Below are 24,192 nucleotides of genomic sequence, written 5' to 3'. Positions count from 1 at the left end.
AATTTTCCATTTTTGTGGTTTTGTTTTTTGCTCCCCTTCATCACAGAGGCATAACTTTTTATTTTTCCGTCAATATGGCCATGTGGGCGTTATTTGTTGAAGAATGAGTTGTACTTTTGAATGACACCATTGGTTTCACCATACAGTGTACTGGAAAACGTGAAAAAAAATCCAAGTGCGGTGAAATGGCAAAAAAGTGCAATTCCACGCTTGTCTTTTTAATTTTTTTTACCAAGTTCACCAAATGCTAAAACTGAGCTGCCATTATGATTCTTGAGGTCATTATGAGTTCGCAGATATCAAACATTTCTAGGTTCTTTTTTAGATTCAAAAAAAGATTCAAAAAAAAGTAAAGCAGCACAAAAGAATTGAAAAAAGTGGACTTTAATGCCCGGCGTGGCAACGTTTCGGATGTGTTATCCTTTCTCAAGCTAGGTTCTTTTTTATTTAAGTGGTGAAAAAAAATCCAAATTTAAGAAAAAAAAAAACAAAATGGCGCCATTTTTCAAAAGTTGTAGTGATTCCATTTTTAGGGATCTGAGGCTGGGTGAGGGCTTATTTTTGTGCACTAAGCTGATGTTTCTATTGATACCAATTTGGTGTAGATACAGTGTTTTGATCACCTGTTATTCCATATTATTGCAATGTTACAGCGACCAAAAAGACGTAATACTTGCTTTTTGATATTTTTTCTCGTTACGCCGTTTACTGATTGGATTAATTATTTTTATATTTTGATAAATCGGGTGTTTATGAATACCAAACGTGTGTATTTTAAACACTCAGTTGAACTACAAGCAGAGATTTCACATACTGCCTTACTGTAACAAAAATGTGAACATCTCTGCGATGGAGTGATGCAGCACGAAATGAAAAAGAGTGGCAGACTCAGTGGAGAGTGGGGATTTTTTACAAAGTATTTAAATGATTTTTTTGAGCAAGTGACACATCCTTTTTAAAGACGTAAACAATCTCTTTCGCTCATGTGTCTCAATTATAAAAAACGTTAAAATAAACCCTGCCTACAACAACCAAACACAGAGCCACTTTAATTTTTCTAGTGCTATTTAAGTAAATTAAAACGTTATTTTTATTTGTTACCGTGGGTTACAAGATAATTTTTCTATTTTAATAAATTATGCTAGCTCTTCTCTATTTATATCTGCAAGATAGGATGGGAATTCTGTTGGGATCACGGTTACCTTTGAAGGTAATAATAGCACAATGTTATGGGTTGTTTTGGGCTACAAGTGTACATTTTCCATTATACTGTTTGTTTGTTTTTTAAATTAGGCACCTTCTATCACAAAACATATTTTTTTATGTCATAGTTACAAATATAATAATGTAATTTGTCGTCATGGCACTGATCAGAAGATAAATAGGACAGCTTTTCTGTGAATATATACACTCACTTTACATGAATTTCTGGATATTTAAAAAAATCATAATTATCTTGTAATGCTATCTTAAAACAGTGAATAAACACATTTACCTGTTTGCTAATTCCAAGGAAATCTCCTCCAAGGTCCTTCCCTTTGTATTTGGAACAAACATAAGAACAAAGAGCAAAGACGCCATGCTCATTACTGCATAACTAAAAATCATCCATGGAAGGCCAATGGACTCTGTTCATATTAAAAGTAAAGAAAAATGAAAAATTACTGAACCTACAAATCTGTAATTCTGTGAAAAGTAGATTAATCTTTAATAATGCTTGATTAGAAATAACAAACGACTAGGGTGAGAGAGTGTGGTTCAGATGGCCATATAGCTGAAACTCTGTCTATCAACACTGGCTAATGGCCACATGATTTTGTTTCATAATTGTGAGGGCATTGGTCACCCAGGATCGGCGGGTGGAGATTCGGTCTTGTGGTCAGCTGCATTGTATGTTCTAACCCTTATATTTATTGAATCAAACTATTTTTTCATCCAAAAGTTAATAATAACTAATATAAAAGAGAATCATTAACATTTTCTGAGGGCTCACGGTGTTAATATAAAGCCAAAGAGTTAGAAAAACAGTTAGTAAAGCGGTTGTGGAGGATTAAAAAGAAAAATATATATATTTTTTTTCCCCTCGAAATTGTGCCATGCCTGTCCACAGGTTGTGTGTAGCCTTTAAGAGAACCTGTGATGTAAAAAAAAAAACTATTAACCTGCAGATATATGATTCATTTGCAGATTAATAGCGTTCTGGACCTGCCCGGCACGTACACTGAGAACCCTGCTGTCGGGAACAAATTAACTTTATTCCTCCTGGCAATGTTCGGATTTCAGTCAAAGTGATGGGCCGGCGTGGCTTCAGTCACTGTTCAGTGTATAGTGAGCGGCTGAAGTAACCATGCCCCCACCACTGACTGACAGCCAACTCTGCATTAATCATTAACCTGAACATCAACTCCATATCTGCAGATTATTAGCATTCTTTACATGGCAGGTTTCCTTAAAAGGGAACCTGTCATATGATTTATGCTGCCCCAACCACGGGCACAATGAGCCAAAGACAGATTCCATAATTACAATTATCTCAATTATCTAAAATGCCAGTGTTAAAAAAACAAACATACTTTGAACAAAGACTTAGCAACAAGGTTACTACGATGACTAATCATGGTGGCAGATTGGCTTCTACCAGCTTCTCCTTTCCAGCTTTTCATAACTGATAGGTGTCTCTCAAAACACACATACAGCGGGTGAAATAAATATTGAACATGTCACCAATTTTCTAAGTAAATATATTTCTAAAGGTGCTGTTGACATGAAATGTTCACCAGATGTCGATAATAACCCATCCAAGCTACACAGGCAAAGAAATCAAATCATAGATGTCAGTAAACTAAGTTATGTGTAATAATGAGCAATGACAGACACAGGGAATAAGTATTGAACACATTAAGAAAGAGAGGTGCCAAAAGCAACGGAAAGTTTTGATACCAGCTGAAATCTATCAATTAGAAAGCAATCCTGCCACTTAGTGAAAAATAATTTCAGTTGGTTCAATTGACAGCCTATAAAAAGGTGTCTCATTATCAAGGTGCCACACAAGAAATAGCTCATGATGTGTAAAATCAGTGATCTGTCTTAAGACCTTTGCAACCTTATTGTTGCAAAACATACTTATTATGGTGATACTGCGACCGAGAGGGGCCAAAAGATTGTAGTGTCTGGTCACACGAAATCTTGCACTGATTAGAACAGCTTCACCATCCTATTAAACAGTGCCGGTTTTCCTTGCTGTGTCATTGTATGGGTTAATCAGTTCAGTTGATCTCATTGAGTACTCCATCCTGAAGTGCCTCAGCTGTTCTGTGTTGGCCACTCCCCATTAGTATATATGCTTGCCACTGTCACTTGGGAATTGTCAGTGATAGGTTTTACTTCCTGGTTAGCTGTTAGGGAGAAATTATGTGTCTGGAGTAGGCGGTTTTAGAGTTATTCAATAAATTTTTGCGTGGAGTTAATTTGCTTTCATTTGTTTATCCTTATCCTCTCCTATGTGGTTTCTCCAACCTTTCCCTCCCCTGTGTTCCATTCAGTTGTTTTGTGAGTTTTCTTTCATCCCAGTCTGCCTGTTTAGTGTAATCTTATAAACTTCAGCCTCACACCTCCCTGAGTTTTGGAGGAAACACATAAGATTTATGATAGAAAAATAGTAAGGTACATGACTCCACCTTCTGGGATAATCCAGAAGACAGGTATAGACTAGTGTTAGGGGTCGAGTTCCTGCCTCTGCACAGGGGGAATCTCGAGCCATCTCTGCTGCGGTCTCCCATTCTTCTCCTGCCGCAGTGGAGCCTGCTCAGCAGTCCTAGCGTCATGCTCAGTCTGACACTGTGCAAAGGGTTACTGCTGCCATTCCAGCTTCTGTCATTGTAGCCAGTACTGGCCAGCGGCGAGCAGACATCTTTGGGACTAATTCCTACTTTTCCCCTTCAGAGCATGCCCAGGGTAAGATCTCTCATTGGAGATCAAGGGTCACATGCTCAGGTACTGCAGCTATTCCCATTGGTACTCTAGGAAGGTCCTGAAGTTGCTGAAGTTCTGTGGCAGCTTCCCATTGGTCCTTTTTTGGAAGGTCCTGTAGTTGCTGCAGCTATATAAGATGTGCATGACCTCACGGCCATGCGCTAGTATCTTTCTGAGTTATGTGCTTTGCGCCAGTGTGGTCATGTGAGATTGTATTCAGGGACCCGGCTGAAGTAAGCCCCTAGAATACCGGCACCTCCAGTGAGGAGATTGTGTGTTTTTGTGTATTCAGGGACCCAGGTGAAATAAGCCCCTAGAATACCGGCTCCTCCGGTGAGGAGATTGTGTGCATGCATGACCACTGACTGCTCTCTGTTGGGCAGTTAGCCTGTGCTCCTGTGAAATCTAACAGGGCGCAGTGCTTTCCTTTCGCGGCTACTCTGTGAAGTAACAAAGCTAGTCTATACTGCCCAATAGTGCCACCATTTACTACAGCAGGTTCCCCTGCACGGTGGACCCCGGGCTGCGAACGCATCAATAATAATAACCATCATATTTACTCGGTGCATTCCGCTAGCCCTAACAGACTAAGATGCCCTCTTTGATTGAGGGATCAGGTACGCACTCACCGTCCCTAGTCACTATGTGACATTATAACTTGCCGTAGCTTATTGGATCCATTGTGGATCCTGTGGCTTGGAGGGCAGTCTTGCACTCAGTGGGTTTGCAGCACCCATTATCTCCAGGCTTAGGTCCCTCGGCTACCCGGCAACCCCTTGGTGGAGCAAAAGATCGCTCTGCCAGATAGGCTGTCTGGTGGTCAGGATAAGTTTGTGGCTTTCAGGAAGGCCTGCAAAATTATTTTACATTGCTTCCTCACTCCTTTGGTGCCAAGGAGCAATGGATGGGAATCGTAATCTATCTTCTCCAGTCTTCTCTAATTACAAGCCGGTTCCTATATGACAGAAAGGGGTTGTTATTGCTACTATATGTTCATAAGTGATCATAGAAGCTCAGGGTGACATCTCTGCTGCCTTTCCTTCAGGTAAACTGTTTGTTCCTGTGTACCTCCATCTTGAAATTTTGAGTGAAGATCCTGATTTGGTCTTGGCTGGACATCCTGGTAATAAAGCCACCATAGAGCTTCTTACTTGTCGTTTTTAGTTGTTTGGGGTGCACCAGGGCGTTCGGGAGTATGTAACTGCCTGCAGTACTTGCTCTTGTTCTAAGACCCTACATAATCGTCCGTCCGTGGTATCCGGAATCTTTGGCAATTCCCTGCAGACCATGGACTCATTTATCTGTAGATTTTATCACTGATCTAACCGTTTCAGCAGGCAACACTCTAATATTGGTGGTGGTTTACAGATTCAGCAAGATGACTCATTTCATTGCGTTACCTGCTTTAATGAATGCCAAGACTTTGGACCAAATTTCTATAAAACAAATCATGAAATTACATGGGATTCCATCTGATATTGTTTCTGACAGGGTTTCCAAAATGTGGAAACATTTTGCTTGGGGATTCATCTTTTATTCTCATCCACTTTCATCTTCCGTCTAATGGGCAAACTGAACGAGTGAACCAGAACCTTGAGACATATCTTAGGTGCTTTGTGTCCGAGAATCAGGAGGATTGGGTTTCTTATTACCTCTAGCTGAGTTCACTGTGAATAATCGTTGTCATCAATCTACTGGCAAGTCTCCATTCTTTGAGGCATACAGTTTTTATCCTAAATTCTGCTCCTTCGATAGGAATCATTCTTCAGAAGTACCTGAGGAGGAACAGTTGTCTTCGTCTATTACATCAGTGTGGCAAGGTGTTCTTAATAATTTGGAAAAGACAGGGTCCAAATTTAAGAGTATGGCTGACCTGTGTGTTGGTAATTTGGTGTGGTTGTCCTCGAAGAACATTAAGTTGAAGGTTCCTTCTTGAACCAGGGACCTAGGTTCATCGGCCCCTATAAGATAGTTGCCATCGTTAATCCAGGTGGATTTCGTCTTGCTTTGCCACCCACTTTTAAGATGCATGTGTTTCATTGCTCCCTTCTCAAAAAGTACATTGCTTCCTCTGAGCCATTTTCACCACCACTTTCCCCAATCATTGTTGATGGTAATCTGTAGTTCCAGATAGCGAAGATTATCAATTCTCACTTTGTACGGTCTTTTCAATATTTGGTACATTGGAAGGGTTACAGTCCTAAAGAGAGAATGTGGGGACCGGCAACTGAAGTTCATGCGATCAGGCTGGTCCAGTGTTTTCAAGCATCACATCCAGATAAAGCTGGTTGTGAGATTCTGGAATTCCCTCTTAGGAGGGGTGTACTGTCACGGGGATACTACAACAGAGAACAGCCAGAAGATCGGAGCATCTGATCACATGAATTCCTGCAATGATTAGAACTGCTTCACCATCCTATCAAATAGAGCATGTTTTCTTTGCTCTGTCAATGCAAGGGTTAATCAGTTTAGTTGAGCTCCTGGAGCTCTCCATCCTGAGTTGCCTCAGCTTTTCTGTGTTGGTCACTCCCCCTCTGGTACATATGCTCACCTCTGGCACTTGAGAATTGCCATTGATAGTTCTTGCTTCCTGGTTAGGTGTTGGAGGAGAATTTCACTGTTTGGAGTAGGCAGTTGGAGAGTTGTTCAAGAGATTTCTGCATGCAGTTGGTTTGCATGCTTATCCTCATTCTATCCTATTTGGTTTCTCCTTCCTTTGCCTCCTCTGTGTTCAATTCAATTGTTTGGTGAGTATCTTTGTATGATTGTAGTTTTCTCTCATCCCAGTCTGTCTTCCTTTGTCTGTCTGGTTAGTGTAATCCTATACACTTCAAACTCACTCCTTCCTGGGGGTGGGACGGAACGGATAAAGTTTAAGAGAATTGCAAGGTACTTGACCCCGGCATCTCCACTACTGGGGAAATCCGGGGGACAGGGATAGACTAGGGCGCTCCCCATATCTCAGGGCATCAGGTAGTAGCCCAATGTCCCTTGTCACTATGTGACAAGACTAATGGCATTGGATACAGAAGAATTTCTAACCTACTGAAAGTTCCAATGAGCACTGTTGGGGCCATAATCCAGAATTGGAAAGAATATAATTTTACAATAAACTGGCCACGAACAGGTGCTTCCCGCAAGATTTTAGACAGAGGAGTGAAAATAATTATCAGAAGAACTGTTGCAAAGCCAAGGACCACCTGTGAAGAGCTACAGGAGGACTGGAATCAGCAGGTACAATTGTTTCAAAGAAAGCAATAAGTAATGTGCCCAGTAGCCATGGCCTGTATGCTCGCTCACCACAAAAGACTCTATTGTTGAACAAAAAGCAATTTCAAGTTTGTTTAAAAGTTGCTCATCAAGATTTAGAAAAGCCTATGAAATATTGGGTGAATAATGTCTGGTCAGATCAGACCAAAGTTGAACCCTTTGGATGCCATAGTACACACCATGTTTGGGACCAAAAGGCACTGCATAGCACCTGAAAAACACCATACCAACAGTAAAGTTTGGAGGTGGGAACATCATGGCATGGAGCTGTTTTTCAGTGTATGGCACCGGCAAACTTCATTTAATTGAAGGAAGGATGAATGGACAAATGTACCAAGACATTCTTGATAAAAATCTGCTGCCATCTACCATGAAGATGAAGTGAAGGTGGACATTTCGGCAAGACAATAATTCCAAACACACAGCCATGAAAACTTTCAATTGGTTTCAGAGAAAAAATAAAGCTACCCAGCAAATCACCTGACCTGAATATAATACAAAATGTATGGAAGCAACTAAAGCTCAGAGTTTATAGAAGGAGCTCACGGAATCTACAGGATTTGAAGAATGTTTGTGTGGAAGAATGGGCCCAAATCACACCTGAGCAATGAATGCGACTAGTTTCTCCATACAGGAGGTGTCTTGAAGCTGCCATCAGCAACAAAGGCTTTTGTACAAAGTATTAATTAAATTTCACTAAGTGTGTTCAATACTTTTTCTTTGTGTTATTACACATATCTTCATTTATGGACACCAATGGTTTAATTTATTTGCCTGGGTGGATTCGATGGGTTGTTACCGACATCAGGTAAGAATTTGATGTCAATAGCACCTTTAAAAATATATTTACCTAGAAAATAGGTGACGTGTTCAATACTTATTTCACCAGCTGTAGGTGGCTCCTTCTTCAAAGTACAGTATATTTTCTCTGAAACCACAGTGTCTCAGAGTGAAGCATAAGTGTAAGTAATGGAGGAGCCTGCCTATGATTAAAGCTTCCCAGGGGTTCTGGCAGACTGAATCAATTGACTGGTCCCTTTTAATGGAGCTGAGATAGAATACCAGCCAGAACCCATGGACAGGTGTTGTTGAGCCAAATATCCTTACTAAATGCTAATTCTGCTGTGTAATGTTTGCATGGATGTTGCCAAGAAGTGCTACATGTAAATGCAGATCGGCTAATACAGTTTACATTTTTGCAGAAGGTATTGGCTCTCACTCTTGTTAGCATGTACAGATAACACTGTGTGCATTTGGGTGTGCACAACAGGACCCACCTTAAATTTAATTAGCTGTGTAATGTACGCAGATGACTGGAAGTTTTATTAGGCAACGTGATCATTAAAATGAAACAATGAAAATTCTGTTGAGAATAAATTCTACAAATGGTGAGAGCAATAATTGTGATAAAATCTCTTAGCTTAGATGGGATACAATTATATAGACTAAGAAAATGTGAAGTCAGTTTCTTCTGCGTATATTGTCTTTAATTCTGCCAAATATATCAATGTCACATAATATTTGATACATTTGTTGTGTCTTTAGATGCAAGACTTTTGTCTAGAACTGATTCCAATTTTTACGCCATCCCTCTACTGGAGTGACTTTTTGACTTTTTAAAAGAGTTACAAGCCAGAAATATGGATACAACCATGAAAATGTCAGGGACATTTGTCATTTTGTGTGGAGTCCATCATTTTTATTTTGAGATCATCAAAAGATGGAGTCTGGACTCAACACAAAATGACAAAGAAAGCATAAACTGCCCCATACATGTTAGACTGACAACCGACTTTAGTCCAATATATAGTTTAGCCTTGACTACCCCATGAGATTGAGAGCTCCCTTCTGCTCCTCTTCTCAGTGACTTCACTGCTCTTTATATTAGCTGGCTCACTGTATGTTTTATGCGTAAGCCACAAGTCTCTTTCACAATGTAAGTCTATGGAGTGGCTTGTAGAAGTCACTTCCTGGTCACGTAGAGCGAAATGCGACCCGGATAGTTTGTAGAGAGAGGACATCACTAAGATGAGAAGCAAAACAGTGCTGGATCCCGGAGAAAGAGTATGCGAGTATATTAATACACTTATACTACATTAGATACAGATATACAGGTTTTTTGTTTTTTTTAAAAAAGAACAATCATCTTCTTTAAGGAAAACTGTATATATTTATCATACGTTTTTATGCATTATTCCACGTTGTTTTGTGTTAAAATTATGAGTGGTAAAGTTAAGGCATTGCTAACAGCAAAAATTATGAAAACATTAAAAATAATGTGATTGTGTGCTAGTTAAATTAAGTACACAAAAGAATTTTAAAGATCATTCTCACCCGTTAGTGTAAGGAACGTCAACGAGATGAGAAGATTCATGCCCCAGTTCATGCTACTTGTTATTGCAAAGGCTCGACCTTTTATCCCAGCAGGAAAGATTTCACTCTGTACTAGCCAAGCCACTGGAACACAGAAAAGCTGGAATGTTCACTTAATGACCGATATTCATGAAATTTGTGAGAAATAACAACTCAAAACATGAAATAGTCACCAATAAATCTAAAGACACTACTACTGGAGGCCAGTAGATACTACCAATATTTGTATTGCAATATATTTCAGGCTTTTTATTTAAGCAATGAGAAACAGGTAATTTTTTAATTTGTGATACAGTTTTAGTAAGTGATTAACCCCTTCGCTCCAAAACTTTTTTCACCTTTCTGACCAAGCCAAATTTTCAATTCTGATTAGTGTCACTTTATGAGGTAATAACTCTGAAACGCTTCAACGTATCCCAGTGTTTCTAAGCTTTTTGTTCATGACACATTCTACTTTACGGTAGTGGTAAGTTTAGGTAAATATTTTTTTGCGTTTATTTGTGAAAATATCAGAAATTTGGAAAGAATTTTGAAAATGTCGCAAAATTGACTGCAATAAATAGCGGACTCCATGTCACGTTTGAAAAGCACCTGATGTACCGAAACAGTGGAGACCCCCACAAGAGACCCCGTTTTTAAAGCTACACTTCACAAAGTAATTTTTCTAGAGCACCTTGAACTCACATGCTGCACAGAATTTGATAATGTTGAGCCGTAAAAATGAGAAAGTGACATTTTCCCTGGAAAAATGTTGCTTTAGCCCCAGATTTTTCATTTCCACAAGGGGAATAGGAGAAAGTGGACCACCCAATTTTTTGTGCAATTTATCCTGAGTATGCTGATATCTGGTGGGAAACTACTCTTTGGATACACAGCAGGGCTTGGAAAGGAAGGAGCACAATTTGACTTTTGAAGCGCAAAAAAGGCTGGAACAGAAAGCAGAGCCAAATGCCATGTCTCATTTGCAGAGCCTTTGAGGTGTCTAAACAGAGGAAACCTTCACAAATTACCCAATTATGGAAACTACACCTCTCAAGGAATTGTTCTAGAGGTGTGGTGAGCAACTTGAACCCATAGGTGGTTCATAGAATTTGATAACAGCTTGAGCTTTGAAAATGAAAAAATACATTTTTCCTCTAAAAATGTTGCTTTATCTCCAAATTTTTCATTTTCATAAGGGTAACAGGAGAAAATGGACCTCAAAAATTCTGCAATTTCTCCTGAGTATGTCAATATCCCATGTGTGATGGGAAACTACTGTTTGGGCACACTGCTGAGCTCTGAGGAAGGAAGGAGCAATGTTTTTGAGCTCAGACTTTGATGGAATGGCTTGTGGGTGCCTTGCTGCATTTGGAGAACCCCTGATGTGCCTAAACAGGGGAAACCCCTGGCAAGTGACCCCATTTTTGAAACTACACCTCTGAAGGAATTTATATAGAGGTGTGGTAAGCACATTGAACCGCAGGTGCTTCACAGAATTACATAACGCTGAGCTGTGGGAATAAAAAAATATTTTTCCCACAAAAATTTGTTGTAACCCCAAAATGTTATTTTCACAAGTGTAAACAGGAGAAAACGAACAATTTCTACAATTTATTGCTCATTTTCACATGCAGTATACACTAATACCCCATATGTAGTGAAAAAACTACTTTTGAGGCACAGTACAAAGTTCAGAAGTGAAGGAGTTGCCATATTATAGTGCAGATTTTACTCTTATGGTTTGCGGGTGCCATATCAGGTTGGCAGAGCCCTGAGGTGTCAAAACAACAGAATCCTCCTAAAAGTGACCCCATTTTGCAAACTACACACCTCAATGAATTCATCTAAGGGTGCAGTGATCATATTGACAACACGGGTCACAGCACCTTATACCAGTGAAGCAAAAATAATTACATTATTACCACAAAAATTTAGTTTCAGTACCAGGTTTTACATTTTCACATGGGAAAATTGGTAAAAATGGCACGAAAATTTGTTACTCAATTTCTGTTGAATGTGGTATGTGGCTGTATAGTACTGTATATACAGCAAGACTCAGTAATGAGCACTATGTGACTGTTGAAGCACAGATTTTCCTAGAATAGTTTGTGGATGCCATGCATGGGGCTCCTAAGTGACAGAAGAGCAGAATCCCAACTCGAGTGACCCCAGGTGTACTGATAATTTTGACTTCATGGGTGTTTTCCAGAAATAAACAGCAATAGATGTTGTTGAGTGAAAATTGCAAATCTGCCATTGTATTGGCCAGTATGTTGTAGTGCCCAATACATTGTAGTCCACATACAGTACATTGTAGTGCTCGTACCTTATGCCCAGCTCGTGTTTCTGGAGACATGCATCTGCAAATTAAGTGGGCTCTTATTGCTACAGAAATTACAAACTTGGATGCTAAATGTAGTTTAGGCATGCTGTGGCTCAGAAGGGAGGGGGACGTTTGGATTTGTGAGTGCAGAATTGTTTTGCGTTTGCCCTTTTGCTTTTCCAGAGCCATTGTGTTACCAGTAACATGGAATCCCCTATATTCCATTAACAGATGATGGACCTAAGTGGGGACTTTCTTTTTTTTTGGAATGAGTTGAAGCTTTTACTCGGAACATTTCACATAACATTTTGGATCACATTTATCCTGCGCTCTAAGCTGAACACTTACATCAGGGTTTCCATCTAAATCTCTGAATTGTGTGATTCAGATAACTGCCGTGTCTGATCCAATCACTATAAAGAGGCAGCGGCATTACTCTGGACTCCATCTTGCTTCTGTTCAGTGGTGTCCTTCTTTGCAGAGCTGCACAAAACTGTGGCGGATCGCGCTTTTATGGACGCCAAAAAAAGACAGACACATCCAGATCACAGGCCCAACAGTGTCCACAGTAACCCCATCTGCCTCATTATAGGGAGCCTTCCATCAGGAGTTCTGTATTTCAGAGATTTACATGGAAACCTCGGTGTAAGCGCTTAGCATACAGCGCAGGATAGATATTCAGCCGAGCCTTATTGCGATCTTTGGGAGGCAAAATAAACAAATAAACAGCTGGTCAAAAATTGGTTATATTTATTTTTCACGCCATTTCTTGTGTTGCATGAGTGATTAGATGGCTTTGTGCTTTGGGTCGGTGCGATTACAGCGATACCACATTTATGTCTTGATTTTATGTTTTGCTACTTTTACAGTAAAAAATGTATTAAAAAATTGATTTTGCGTCACTGTATTCTGACAGCTATATCTTTTTTATTTCTCACCTGATGGAGCTGTAAGGCAACTTCATTTTTGCGGGACAAGATTAGGTTTTCAGTGATACCATTTTTATTTACATTTTACAATTTGATCGTCTTTAATTCCTCTTTTTGTTTCGTGGTGAGATGAAAAACATTTTTTCCCACTTTTTTTATTTACCATGTTCACAGAAGAGGTTAACTAGTGTGACAGTTTTATAGAATGGGTCAATCTGGACGTGCCGATACTAGATACAGTGGGGAAAATAAGTTTTTGATCCCTTGCTGATTTTGTAAGTTTGTCCACTGACAAAGACATGAACAGTCTATAATTTTAAGGTTAGTTTAATTTTAACATTGAGAGATAGAATATCAAACATAAAATCCAGTAAATCGCATTTTATAAATTATATGAATTTATTTGCATTTTGCAGTGATAAATAAGTATTTGATCCCCTACAACCATTAAGAGTTCTGGCTCTTACAGACCAGTTAGACGCTCCTAATCAACTGGTTACCTGCATTAAAGACAGCTGTCTTATATAGTAACCTTTATAAAAAGATTCCTGTCTACAGACTCAATTAATTAGTCAGACTTTAACCTCTACAACATGGGCAAGACCAAAGAGCTTTATAAGAATGTCAGGGACAAGATCATAGACCAGCACAAATCTGGAATGGACTACAAAACCATACGTAAGATGCTGCGTGAGGAGACAACTGTTGGTGCAATAGTAAGAAAATGGAAGAAATACAAAATGACTGTCAATCGACATCGATCTGGGGCACCGTGCAAAATCTCACCTTGTGGGGTATCCTTGATCATGAGGAAGGTGAGAGATCAGCTTATAACTACATGGGGGAACTTGTTAATGATCTCAAGGCAGCTGGGACCACAGTCACCAAGAAAACCATTGCTAACACATTACACCGTAAAGTTTTAAAATCCTGCAGTGCCCGCAATGTCCCCCTGCTCAAGAAGGCACATGTGCAGGCCCATCTGAAGTCTGCCAATGAACACTTGGATGATTCTGTGAGTGATTGGGAGCAGGTGCTGTGGTCAGATGAGACAAAAATGTAGGTCTTTGGCATAAACTCAACTCGCCGTGTTTGGAGGAAGAGAAATGCTGCCTATGGCCCAAAGAACACTGTCCCCACTGTCAAGCATGGAGGCGGAAACATTATGCTTTGGAGATGTTTCTCTGCTAAGGGCACAGGACTACTTCACCGCATCAGTGGGAAAATGGATGGAGCCATATACCGTAAAATCATGAGTGACAACCTCCTTCCCTCTGCCAGGGGGTAAAAATGGGTCGTGGCTGGGTCTTTCAGCAAGACAATGACCCAAAACATACAGCCAAGGCAACAAAGGAGTGGCTCAAAAAGAAGCATATTAAGGTCATGGAGTGACCTAGCCAGTCTCCAGACTTTAAACCCATAGAAAACTTATGGAGGGAGTTGTAGCTCTCAGTTGCCAAGCGACAGCCTCAAAATCTTAATCATTTAGAGACGACCTGCAAAGAGGAGTGGACCAAAATTCCTCCTAACATGTGTGCAAACTTCATCATCAACAAGGGTTTTGCCACCAAGTATTAAGTCTTGTTTGCCAGATGGATCAAATACTTATTTATACAATGTGATTTTCTGGATTTTATTTTTGATATTCTATCTCTCAATGTTAAAATTAACCTACCCTTAAAATTATAGACATGTCTTTGTCAGTGAGCAAACTTACAAAATCAGCAAGGCATCAAATAATTATTTCCCCCACTGTATGTAGGGGAGCAGTATTATTAAATGTCCAGGCTGGTTTATTAGGACTGCATAAACCGCTTAGGAAACCAAACATCCTTTTTCAACACAAAATGAAAACACAAAGTAAATAGTCCATACACTGTTGCGGATTCGCCCACTCAGGTGAGTGTCCAGTTCTTAAGGCCTTACCACAGACCAACACACTGGAGATCTACACATCTCCAGACCCAGACACTGAATGAGAAAACTGGTCTCAATTTTATTGCCATACCACACCCCCATGGTGTAGATATGTGAGCAGTCAGTCACACTCATCTCTTTGACTGCTCATAAAACCTGGCCCTGATACACCCTATTAACTCTCTCAGCACTATAAGTGTTGAAGCCTGCTTTCCCACTCTTACATCACCAAAGCTACTAACCAACCTCGACGATGCATATCTCTCCTCAAGGACATGTCCTTCGGTAATCTTATAATGTGCACTTTTTTAACCCCTTTCTGACCTCGGACAGGATAGTACGTCCGAGGTCAGATCCGGCGGTAAGCCCACATCAAAGCTGCGACATGTCAGCTGTTTTTAACAGCTGACATGTGCGCGCAATAGCGGCAAGTGGAATCGCGATCCACCCGCCGCTATTAACTAGTTAAATGCCGCTGTCAAACGCTGACAGCCGCATTTAACTTCCCCTCTCAGCTGGAAATGCGCTCATCGCCGACCCCATCACTTGATCAGGGGTCAGCGATGCGTCAGCATAGTAACCAGAGGTCTCCTTGACACCTCTATGGTTGCTGATGCCGGCTTGCTGTGAGCACCACCCTGTGGTTGGCATTCATAGCAAGCCTGTAATTCAGCTTCATAGGAGCGATCTGATGATCGCTGCTATGTACCAGAGCCAATCAGGCTATGCCAGCTTCTAGCCTCCCATGGAGGCTATTAAAGCATGGCAAAAGTAACAAAAAATGTTTAAAAAAATATGAAATAAATAAAAAAAATATAAAAGTTTAAATCACCCCCCTTTCGCTTCATTCAAAATAAAACAATAAAAATAAAATCAAATATACACATTTTTGGTATTCAGAATCGCCCGATCTATCAAGAAAAAAAAGGATTAACCTGATCGCTAAATGGCGTAGAGAGAAAAAATTCGAAACACCAAAATTACGTTTTTTTGGTTGCCACGACATTGCATTAAAATGCAATAACGGGCGATAAAAGAACGTATCTGCACCAAAATGGTATCACTAAAAACGTCAGCTCATTGCGCAAAAAATGAGCCCTCCCCCGACCCCAGATCACGAAAAATAGAGACGCTATGGGTATTGGAAAATGGCGCAATTTTTTTTTTAGCAAAGTTTGGACTTTTTTTTCACCACTTAGATAAAAAATAACCTACACATGTTTGGTGTCTGTGAACTCGTAATGACCTGGAGAATCATAATGGCAGGTATCAGAAAAGTTCCCATGCTCGAGTTCATATGAGTTCATCCAGCAGAGCGCACATCACCGTGACTCGAGGTAACTACAAGACATTCCCCTGCATTCCAGTCATTCACAAAGTTTTACAGACAGGAGCACAGCTGCATTAGCAGAGCTCCTGGGTGTAAAATGATTTAACCCCTTCAGATGGATTTACAGCGTGGGACAATACTGAACGACGGAAGGTATGGAATATTGTTGTTTGTTTTGTTTAACTTTATTTCAGGTGACAAGGGTCTTCAGGTGGATTAAGAGTATAATAAAATATTAAAACACCATGTGTCTTTATTTCATTAAAATACTTTTAATAATGTGTGTGTGTTTTATTAACCATTTCATACTATTGGATTAATAATGGATAGGTGTCATAATTGACGCCTCTCCATTATTAACCTGGCTTAATGTCACCTTACAATAGCAAGGTGACATTAACCCTTCATTACCCCATATCCCACTGCTACACGGGAGTGGAAAGAGAGTGGCTAAGTGCCAGAATAGGCGCATCTTCCAGATGTGCCTTTTCTGGGGTGGCTGGGGGCAGATGTTTTTAGGCAGGGGGGGTCCTATAACCATGGTACCTCCCTAGGCTATTAATATCTTCCCTCTGTCACTGGCTTTCCCACTCTGGCGGAGAAAATTGCGCGGGAGCCCACGCCAATTTTTTCCGGGATTTAACCCTTTAATTTAATAGCTGGAGACTAGTGTTGAGCATTCCGATACCGCAAGTATCGGGTATCGGCCGATACTTGCGGTATCGGAATTCCGATACCGAGATCCGATACTTTTGTGGTATCGGGAATCGGTATCGGGATTAATATCAATGTGTAAAAGAAAGAATTAAAATAAAAAATAGGGATATACTCACCTCTCCGGCGGCCCCTGGACTTTACCGCCGTAACCGGGAGCCGTTGTACCTAAGAATGCGCGCTTGAAGGGCCTTAGATGACGTCACGGCGCTCTGATTGGTCCGTAGCGGTCGCGTGACCGCTACGCGACCAATCAGAAGCTGCGGACGTCTTCTAAGGTATTTCAAGCGCTTGAAAGACCTTAGGTGACGTCACGGCTTTGTGATTGGTCGCGTAGCGGTCACGCGACCGCTACGGACCAATCAGAGCGCCGTGACGTCATCTAAGGCCCTTCAAGCGCGCATTCTTAGGTACAACGGCTCCCGGTTACGGCGGTAAAGTCCAGGGCGCGTCAGAGGGTGAGTATATCCCTATTTTTTATTTTAATTCTTTCTTTTACACATTGATATGGATCCCAGGTCCTGAAGGAGAGTTTCCTCTCCTTCAGACCCTGGAAACCATACAGGATACCGTCCGATACTTGGTGTCCCATTGACTTGTATTGGTATCGGGTATCGGTATCGGATTAGATCCGATACTTTGCCGGTATCGGCCGATACTTTCCGATACCGATACTTTCAAGTATCGGACGGTATCGCTCAACACTACTGGAAACCCCAAATTTTACAAAGAGACACTTGTTACAATAGTAAAGAGGAATATGTAATAAAAGAAGGGATATGAGATGGTTTACTGTATGTAAACCATGTCTCATATCATGTCGGGTTTGTGAAGGAGAGAGCAAAAGCCTGCAATTGAATTATCGGCTTTTCTGCTATCTAGCGCTGAATTAAGTATAAATATATATATATATGTGTCTCACTGACATTATATATATATATATATATACCTATTCTATGTGTACACATTTATTCTACCAATTCTATTCTATTCTGTCAGTGTGATTTTACTGTACACCACACTGAATTGCCGGCTTTTCTATAGAACACTGGTCCGTATTTCTCGCAAGTCACACGCATGGTCCGTGTGTAGTCCATAATTTTCTCGCCCCTATAGACTTTCATTGGCATATTTTTTGCGCAATATGCTGACAAATGCAGCATGCTGCGATTTTCTACTCCCATAACATGCCGTATATTACGAATGCGTAATATACGGCAGATAGGAGCTGAGAATCATTGGGCCGTGTGCAATGCGTCTGCAATGCGTATTTTCTGGACGTATTTTCTGCGCTCATACGTCCGTAAAACTCGCCAGTGTGACGCTGGTCTAAGAGGTCTACCAATGTCTGATGAGTCTACTGGATGTTCCAAGGCAGTAGCCAAGTATGTGCTACACATTGATTTACAGCATTCATTTTTTACATTGTGCTCCCAACAAAAAAATGATCCCTCAATACTTCCTAAAAACACTCCTAAACTTTGAAATTCCAAAGCAAAGAAGGAAAAGTTGTAAATTTATGGAAATCACAGGATGAATAGACATGTTAATGATATGCAAGTGATGAACTAATGGAAACCTTTTTAAAAACATTTACATTTTTTCAATTTATTATGTACTGAGTATGAGTGCCACATGCACAAATGCACGCACTTACTCGCCTTTTCTGCTATCAGTGAGGATATTAATGGTTGTCTGAGGAATTTTCTGCCATTCTGAGTACATTTGGGCATCATCAAAATGCACTGCTGGCAGCTTCCTTTGCAATTGCCAACTAATGACTTCTCATATGGGTTTGATGGGAGACAAGTCTGGAGATGCCGCAGGCCATGGTAGCACATTTAGGCCATGCAGGTTGCTCAGAGTAGCATGAGAAAGATGAGACCTAGTATTTTCACATTTTAAAAAGGCACCTCGGACACTTTAGAAAAATGCAGTACAATTGGTACCATGACCAAATCAATGTAATTAGTAGCAACTAGTATCAAAGGATGTTTGCTGAACATTGGGCTACAAGGCTATTATGGTGCAAGACATAAATGGAGGCTGGACTTGAGGTCTATCCTCTTCAAACTTAAGTCTCAGTTTTGTCTTAGATGCAACGATAGCAGGCAATTGCTCTGTAGACCAAGTGTGCAATGGCATGAAGAGGTCTTCATGAGGGATTATCACACTGGCCCTACTCTCAGTTAGGGTGTAACAATGTCGGGTGGCATAATGTACATTAGCTGGACCACTCCTGTCTGCATTTCAGGTAAACTGCTACAGCTAGACATTACAATGTTGAAGAGTTTTTGTCTGCAAAGTGGTGTAGTGGTATTAAAAAACGTACTGATCATTGTATTCCCTGTTTCCTAATGTTATATAACTCCTGTGTGATCTGGAGTTTATTAGAAATTAAAGGGAACCTGTCACCAGGTTTAGCGGATTCGAGTTACGGCCACCCCCTTTCAGGGCTTATCTACAGAATTCTATAATGCTGTGTATAAACCCCCGATCCGACCTGCAAGAGAAGAAAAATAACTTTTATTATACTCACCTGGGGGTGCTCCGGTCTTATGGGTGTCACAGGTACTGGTCTGGCACCTCCTATCTTCTTGGGATGCCGCCTCCTGCTTGCTTCACAGGCTAGCTAGCATTGTGCTCTTGCGCAGGCGTACTTATCTGCCCTGTTCAGGGCAGAGCAAAGTACTGCAGTACGCAGGCACCAGGAAAGGTTCAGAGAGGCCCAGAGCCTGCGCATTGCAGGAATTTGCTCTGCCCTCAACAGGACAGATAAGTATTCCTGTGCAGGAGTGCGATGCCGGGGAGCCTGTGAAGCAAACAGGAGAGCGGCATCGCAAGAAGATGAGAGGCGCCGGACCAGGACCTGCGACATCCATCGGACCGTTTAATAAAAGTTATTTTTCTTCTCTTACAGGTCAGATTGGGGCTTATATACAGCATTATAGAAAGCTGTAGTTAAGCCCTGAAAGGTGATGGCCATAACTCATATCGGCCAAACCTGGTGACCGGTTCCCTTTAAAGTCACATGACTCAGAAGAGGACCAGTGCAACATTAGAAACCCATAAATATGGAAATCGGTAAGTATCATGTTCCTTTGAAAATAATACAGGGTCTTATAATATTTTTTGCTATAAAACATGGGTTAGGGCTTATTGTCAGAGGATGTCTTTTTTCCATGAACAATTCTTTCTTGAATTCTTATTCTTGAAGTACAAACTTAGCATTTATTAAATTACAATCATGTCATCTTGCATTTAAAGGACCTTTGATTAAATCATGGTCACATGATCGTGATGCCGCCAAAGGTCCATTGGCAGTTTTAAGCTAAGAATAGAAATGCTGGGGGCCCCTAAGAGAGTGGGGGCCCTGAGAAATTGCCCAGTTTGCCCCCTTCCCCCTAATGCCAGCCCTGCATAGCAGCCTGTATCCTCTTTAGTTCCTCTACACTCCTGTAGTCAAAAGACTTTTTTGTGACATCATGGTCACATGACCGTGATGTCACCAAAGGTCCTTAAGCATGTCCTTTAATCTTGGAATAGAAATACTGTGGTTCCATAAAAGAGTGGTAGCTCTGGGCAACTGACCAGTTTGCCCATACCACCATCCAAACCCTGGTCCTGTCTGTAACAAGTGCTTATTTTTGGAGTAGGGCTTATATTTCAAGCATACTCCAAAAATCCTGAAAAATAATGCTAGGGATTATTTTCAGGGTAGGCTTTTTTTTCAGGGAAACACAGTATTTTAATACAACTACACTACACTCACTGGCCACTTTATTAGGTACACCTGTCCAACTTCTTGTTAACACTTAATTTCTAATCAGCCAATCACATGGCGGCAACTCAGTGCATTTAGGCATGTAGACATGGTCAAGACAATCTCCTGCAGTTCAAACCGAGCATCAGTATGGGGAAGAAAGGTGATTTGAGTGCCTTTGAACGTGGCATGGTTGTTGGTGCCAGAAGGGCTGGTCTGAGTATTTCAGAAACTGCTGATCTACTGGGATTTTCACGCACAACTATCTCTAGGGTTTACAGAGAATGGTCCGAAAAAGAAAAAAAATCCAGTGAGCGGCAGTTCTGTGGGCGGAAATGCCTTGTTGATGCCAGAGGTCAGAGGAGAATGGGCAGACTGGTTCAAGCTGATAGAAAGGCAACAGTGACTCAAATCGCCACCCGTTACAACCAAGGTAGGCCTAAGAGCATCTCTGAACGCACAGTGCGTCAAACTTTGAGGCAGATGGGCTACAGCAGCAGAAGACCACACCGGGTACCACTCCTTTCAGCTAAGAACAGGAGACTGAGGCTACAATTTGTACAAGCTCATCGAAATTGGACAGTAGAAGATTGGAAAAACGTTGCTTGGTCTGATGAGTCTCGATTTCTGCTGCGACATTCGGATGGTAGGGTCAGAATTTGGCGTAAACAACATGAAAGCATGGATCCATCCTGCCTTGTATGGAGCATCTTTGGGATGTGCAGCCGACAAATCTGCGGCAACTGTGTGATGCCATCATGTCAATATGGACCAAAATCTCTGAGGAATGCTTCCAGCACCTTGTTGAATCTATGCCACGAAGAATTGTGGCAGTTCTGAAGGCAAAAGGGGTCCAACCCGTTACTAGCATGGTGTACCTAATAAAGTGGCCGGTGAGTGTATATTACAGACATATTTAGAAAGATTTAGGGGATAACATTTTGTCGAGAGTGCTTATTTAAAGGTAATTTTATTGAATTTGAATCAGAAATTTAATGACTGCACTCTTCTTCATATTCTGATGCCACATTTGCCATCACGAAAGTTCACAAATTGATATGGTTTACATGTGTACGTCAGTCTATGGATTCTGAAAAGACATATTTTTGAGCAACATAAAGTATAAATGAATTATAGTTTACACAGGTGTATACTCGTTTGTAACTATAATGCAAACTAAAAATAGGAACAAAACACTTACTTGGTCCTAAACCTATGGAAAATGCTGCTACATAAGACAGAAGACTGGCCAAATACAGCCATTTCATAAATACTGGAACATCTTCTTTCTTTTGGGTGATTTGAGGTCCTTCTGAGGAGCTTGGAGGTATCCGAATAGTCGAATATCCCAGTTCGATCTCATGTTTTGAAACATTCAGTAAAGATGTTTTAGATGATAACTGATTGAATTCTTTCCAAAGAGAGTCATTACTACTGACTATTGTCATTTGTTTATATAAATAGGTGTCATCCAATGACTGGTTTAGTTGGGAATTGATTTTACAAATACTATTAAAATTAACATGAATGTTGAGAGTTATGATTCCCATTGTAACTAGTGACGCAGCCATGACAGCTGACCCAACACAAAGAAAAGTCTTACTTCCTACACGATCTACAAAGAATGTTGCTGGAATTGTACTGACCACTTTAACAACTCCAATTCCTGTAGAAGCAAGGCTTGCAGCTTCATTACTTTCATAGCCTACTGACTTTAGCACTGTAGAGGCATAAAACAAGATATTTGGTTGCCCAGTAATTTGCACAAAGAAACTTAATGCTAAACCTATTAAAAGACGAGCTCTCATGTTGTCCCTCGAACAAAATAAGTCCCAAAAATTATATTGGTATTCCGCTTTGATAGAAGATCTGATGGTCGTGAGTTCCTCGTTGGTTTGCGAAGTTGCTCTTAGTTTTTGAAGAACTTTCCCTGCAGCCTCATCATTTCCCTTCATGATCAGAAAACGTGGGCTTGGTGGGAGAAAATACATAGCAATGGCTTGTAAAGCAGCTAAAGGAATGATGAGTCCAAACATATATTGCCAACCATTGGTGACTGTTGCAAATACATAGTTAGAAATATAGGCCAGAAGAATGCCAACAACAATCATTAGTTCATTTAGAGACACCAGCATTCCTCTTTTATGCTGAGGAGCAATCTCTGCAATGTAGACACAGGTTGCAATGGCAGATAAGGATATGGAAATTCCAATGACAATGCGACCCGCAATGAGGCTTTCATAGGATGCAACGGCGATCAACAGCAGATTAGCAAAAACAAGTAAACAAGAAGTAACCATGATTGTGATTCTCCTGCCATAGTAGTCTATGAGAAATCCTCCAACAAGAGAGGCAAAAAGTGCTCCAATGAGTAGTGCACTCACGACTATTTCCTGGTGTTGACATGAAAGGTCTAGTAAGGAGTGCAACTGAAGAAGAGCTCCTGAAATAATTCCTAATTCGTAGCCCACAAGTAGTCCACTTATGGCTGCTATTACCGATGACAGAATGATAAAAAATCCACATCCTAAAAAAAAAAAAATAGTTATATGAAGTAATGACACTTTTAGCTCTATATATCATAACAAAACATGTGATTATATCAGTTACAAATACACAATATTTAGATGCTAAAAATTATCACTTTTAATATACTTCTTATATAGTTTGGACCCAATTTATCAAAACAAACATTTTGTACTCCAGTATTGATTAAGAGTGACTTGGAGAAAGATGTGAGAAAATCACGAAGAGGCATGCACCCATAAAAAGAAAAGTTGTTAGAACATGACCTTTTATTTAAATCATATTTTTTGCCATTACATTTATTACCAAAAATGTTTTGCGGTAAATAATATGAAAAAACTATATTCGTAATCTTGCAATTTTTACCCTGGGGTTATTTTTAACTCATGCTTCCTTTCCTTCCAGGAACAGTTTAAGGCCATGTGCACACGTCAGGATTTTTTGCGTTTTTTCGCTATAAAAACGTGATAAAAACGCGAAAAAAAGCTAACATATGCCTCCTATTATTTACAGTATTCTGCATTTTTTGTGCAAACGTTGTGATTTTTTCCGCGAAAAAATCGCATCGCGGAAAAAAAAGCAACATGTTCATTAAAAATGCGGAATTGCGGGAATTCCGCACACCTAGGAGTCCATTGATCTGCTTACTTCCCGCACGGGGCTGTGCCCACCATGCGGGAAGTAAGCAGATTATGTGCGGTTGGTACCCAGGGTGGAGGAGAGGAGACTCTCCTCCACGCACTGGGCACCATATAATTGGTCAAAAATAAAAGAATTAAAATAAAAAATAGTCCTATACTCACCTTCGATGTCCCCCCGCAGTGTTCCCGCCTCACCGCTGCACGCTGCCGCTTCGGTTCCTATAGCTGGTGTGCGGTGAAGGACCTGTGATGACGTCACTGTCTTGTGATTGGTCGTGAGCGGTCATGTGACCGCTTACGTGACCGCTCACATGACCGCGACGTCATGGAAGGTCCTGCGCGCACACACCAGCTATAGGAAGAGGAACGGACGCCGCTGAGGAGATCGTCTGGGTGAGTATAAGCATTTTTTTTATTTTTTTTATTATTTTTAAACATTCTATCTTTTACTA

The 24,192-nt window shown here is 40.6% G+C and overlaps 1 protein-coding gene across 2 annotated transcripts in view; it reads right to left on the bottom strand.

Annotated features, from left to right (window-relative positions):
• SLC2A12 (solute carrier family 2 member 12) overlaps nt 1-24,192 on the bottom strand; it is a 149,530-nt gene that overhangs the window by 6,560 nt on the left and 118,778 nt on the right. The window contains exons 2-4 of one of the 2 annotated variants that reach the window (XM_077289328.1): nt 21,775-23,100; nt 9,577-9,699; nt 1,496-1,628 (exon numbers count right to left, since the gene is read on the bottom strand). In XM_077289328.1, the coding sequence (XP_077145443.1) occupies nt 1,496-1,628; nt 9,577-9,699; nt 21,775-23,100 (1,582 nt within the window). The remainder of the gene's footprint in view (nt 1-1,495; nt 1,629-9,576; nt 9,700-21,774; nt 23,101-24,192) is intronic. The other variant, XM_077289329.1, reaches the window with a different exon arrangement.

The sequence above is a fragment of the Ranitomeya variabilis genome, chromosome 2 (assembly GCF_051348905.1).
Source record: "Ranitomeya variabilis isolate aRanVar5 chromosome 2, aRanVar5.hap1, whole genome shotgun sequence".
In the NCBI taxonomy this organism is placed as follows: domain Eukaryota; kingdom Metazoa; phylum Chordata; class Amphibia; order Anura; family Dendrobatidae; genus Ranitomeya; species Ranitomeya variabilis.
Note: the sequence above shows the minus strand (reverse complement) of the source record. Positions and strands in the feature narration are given on the sequence as shown.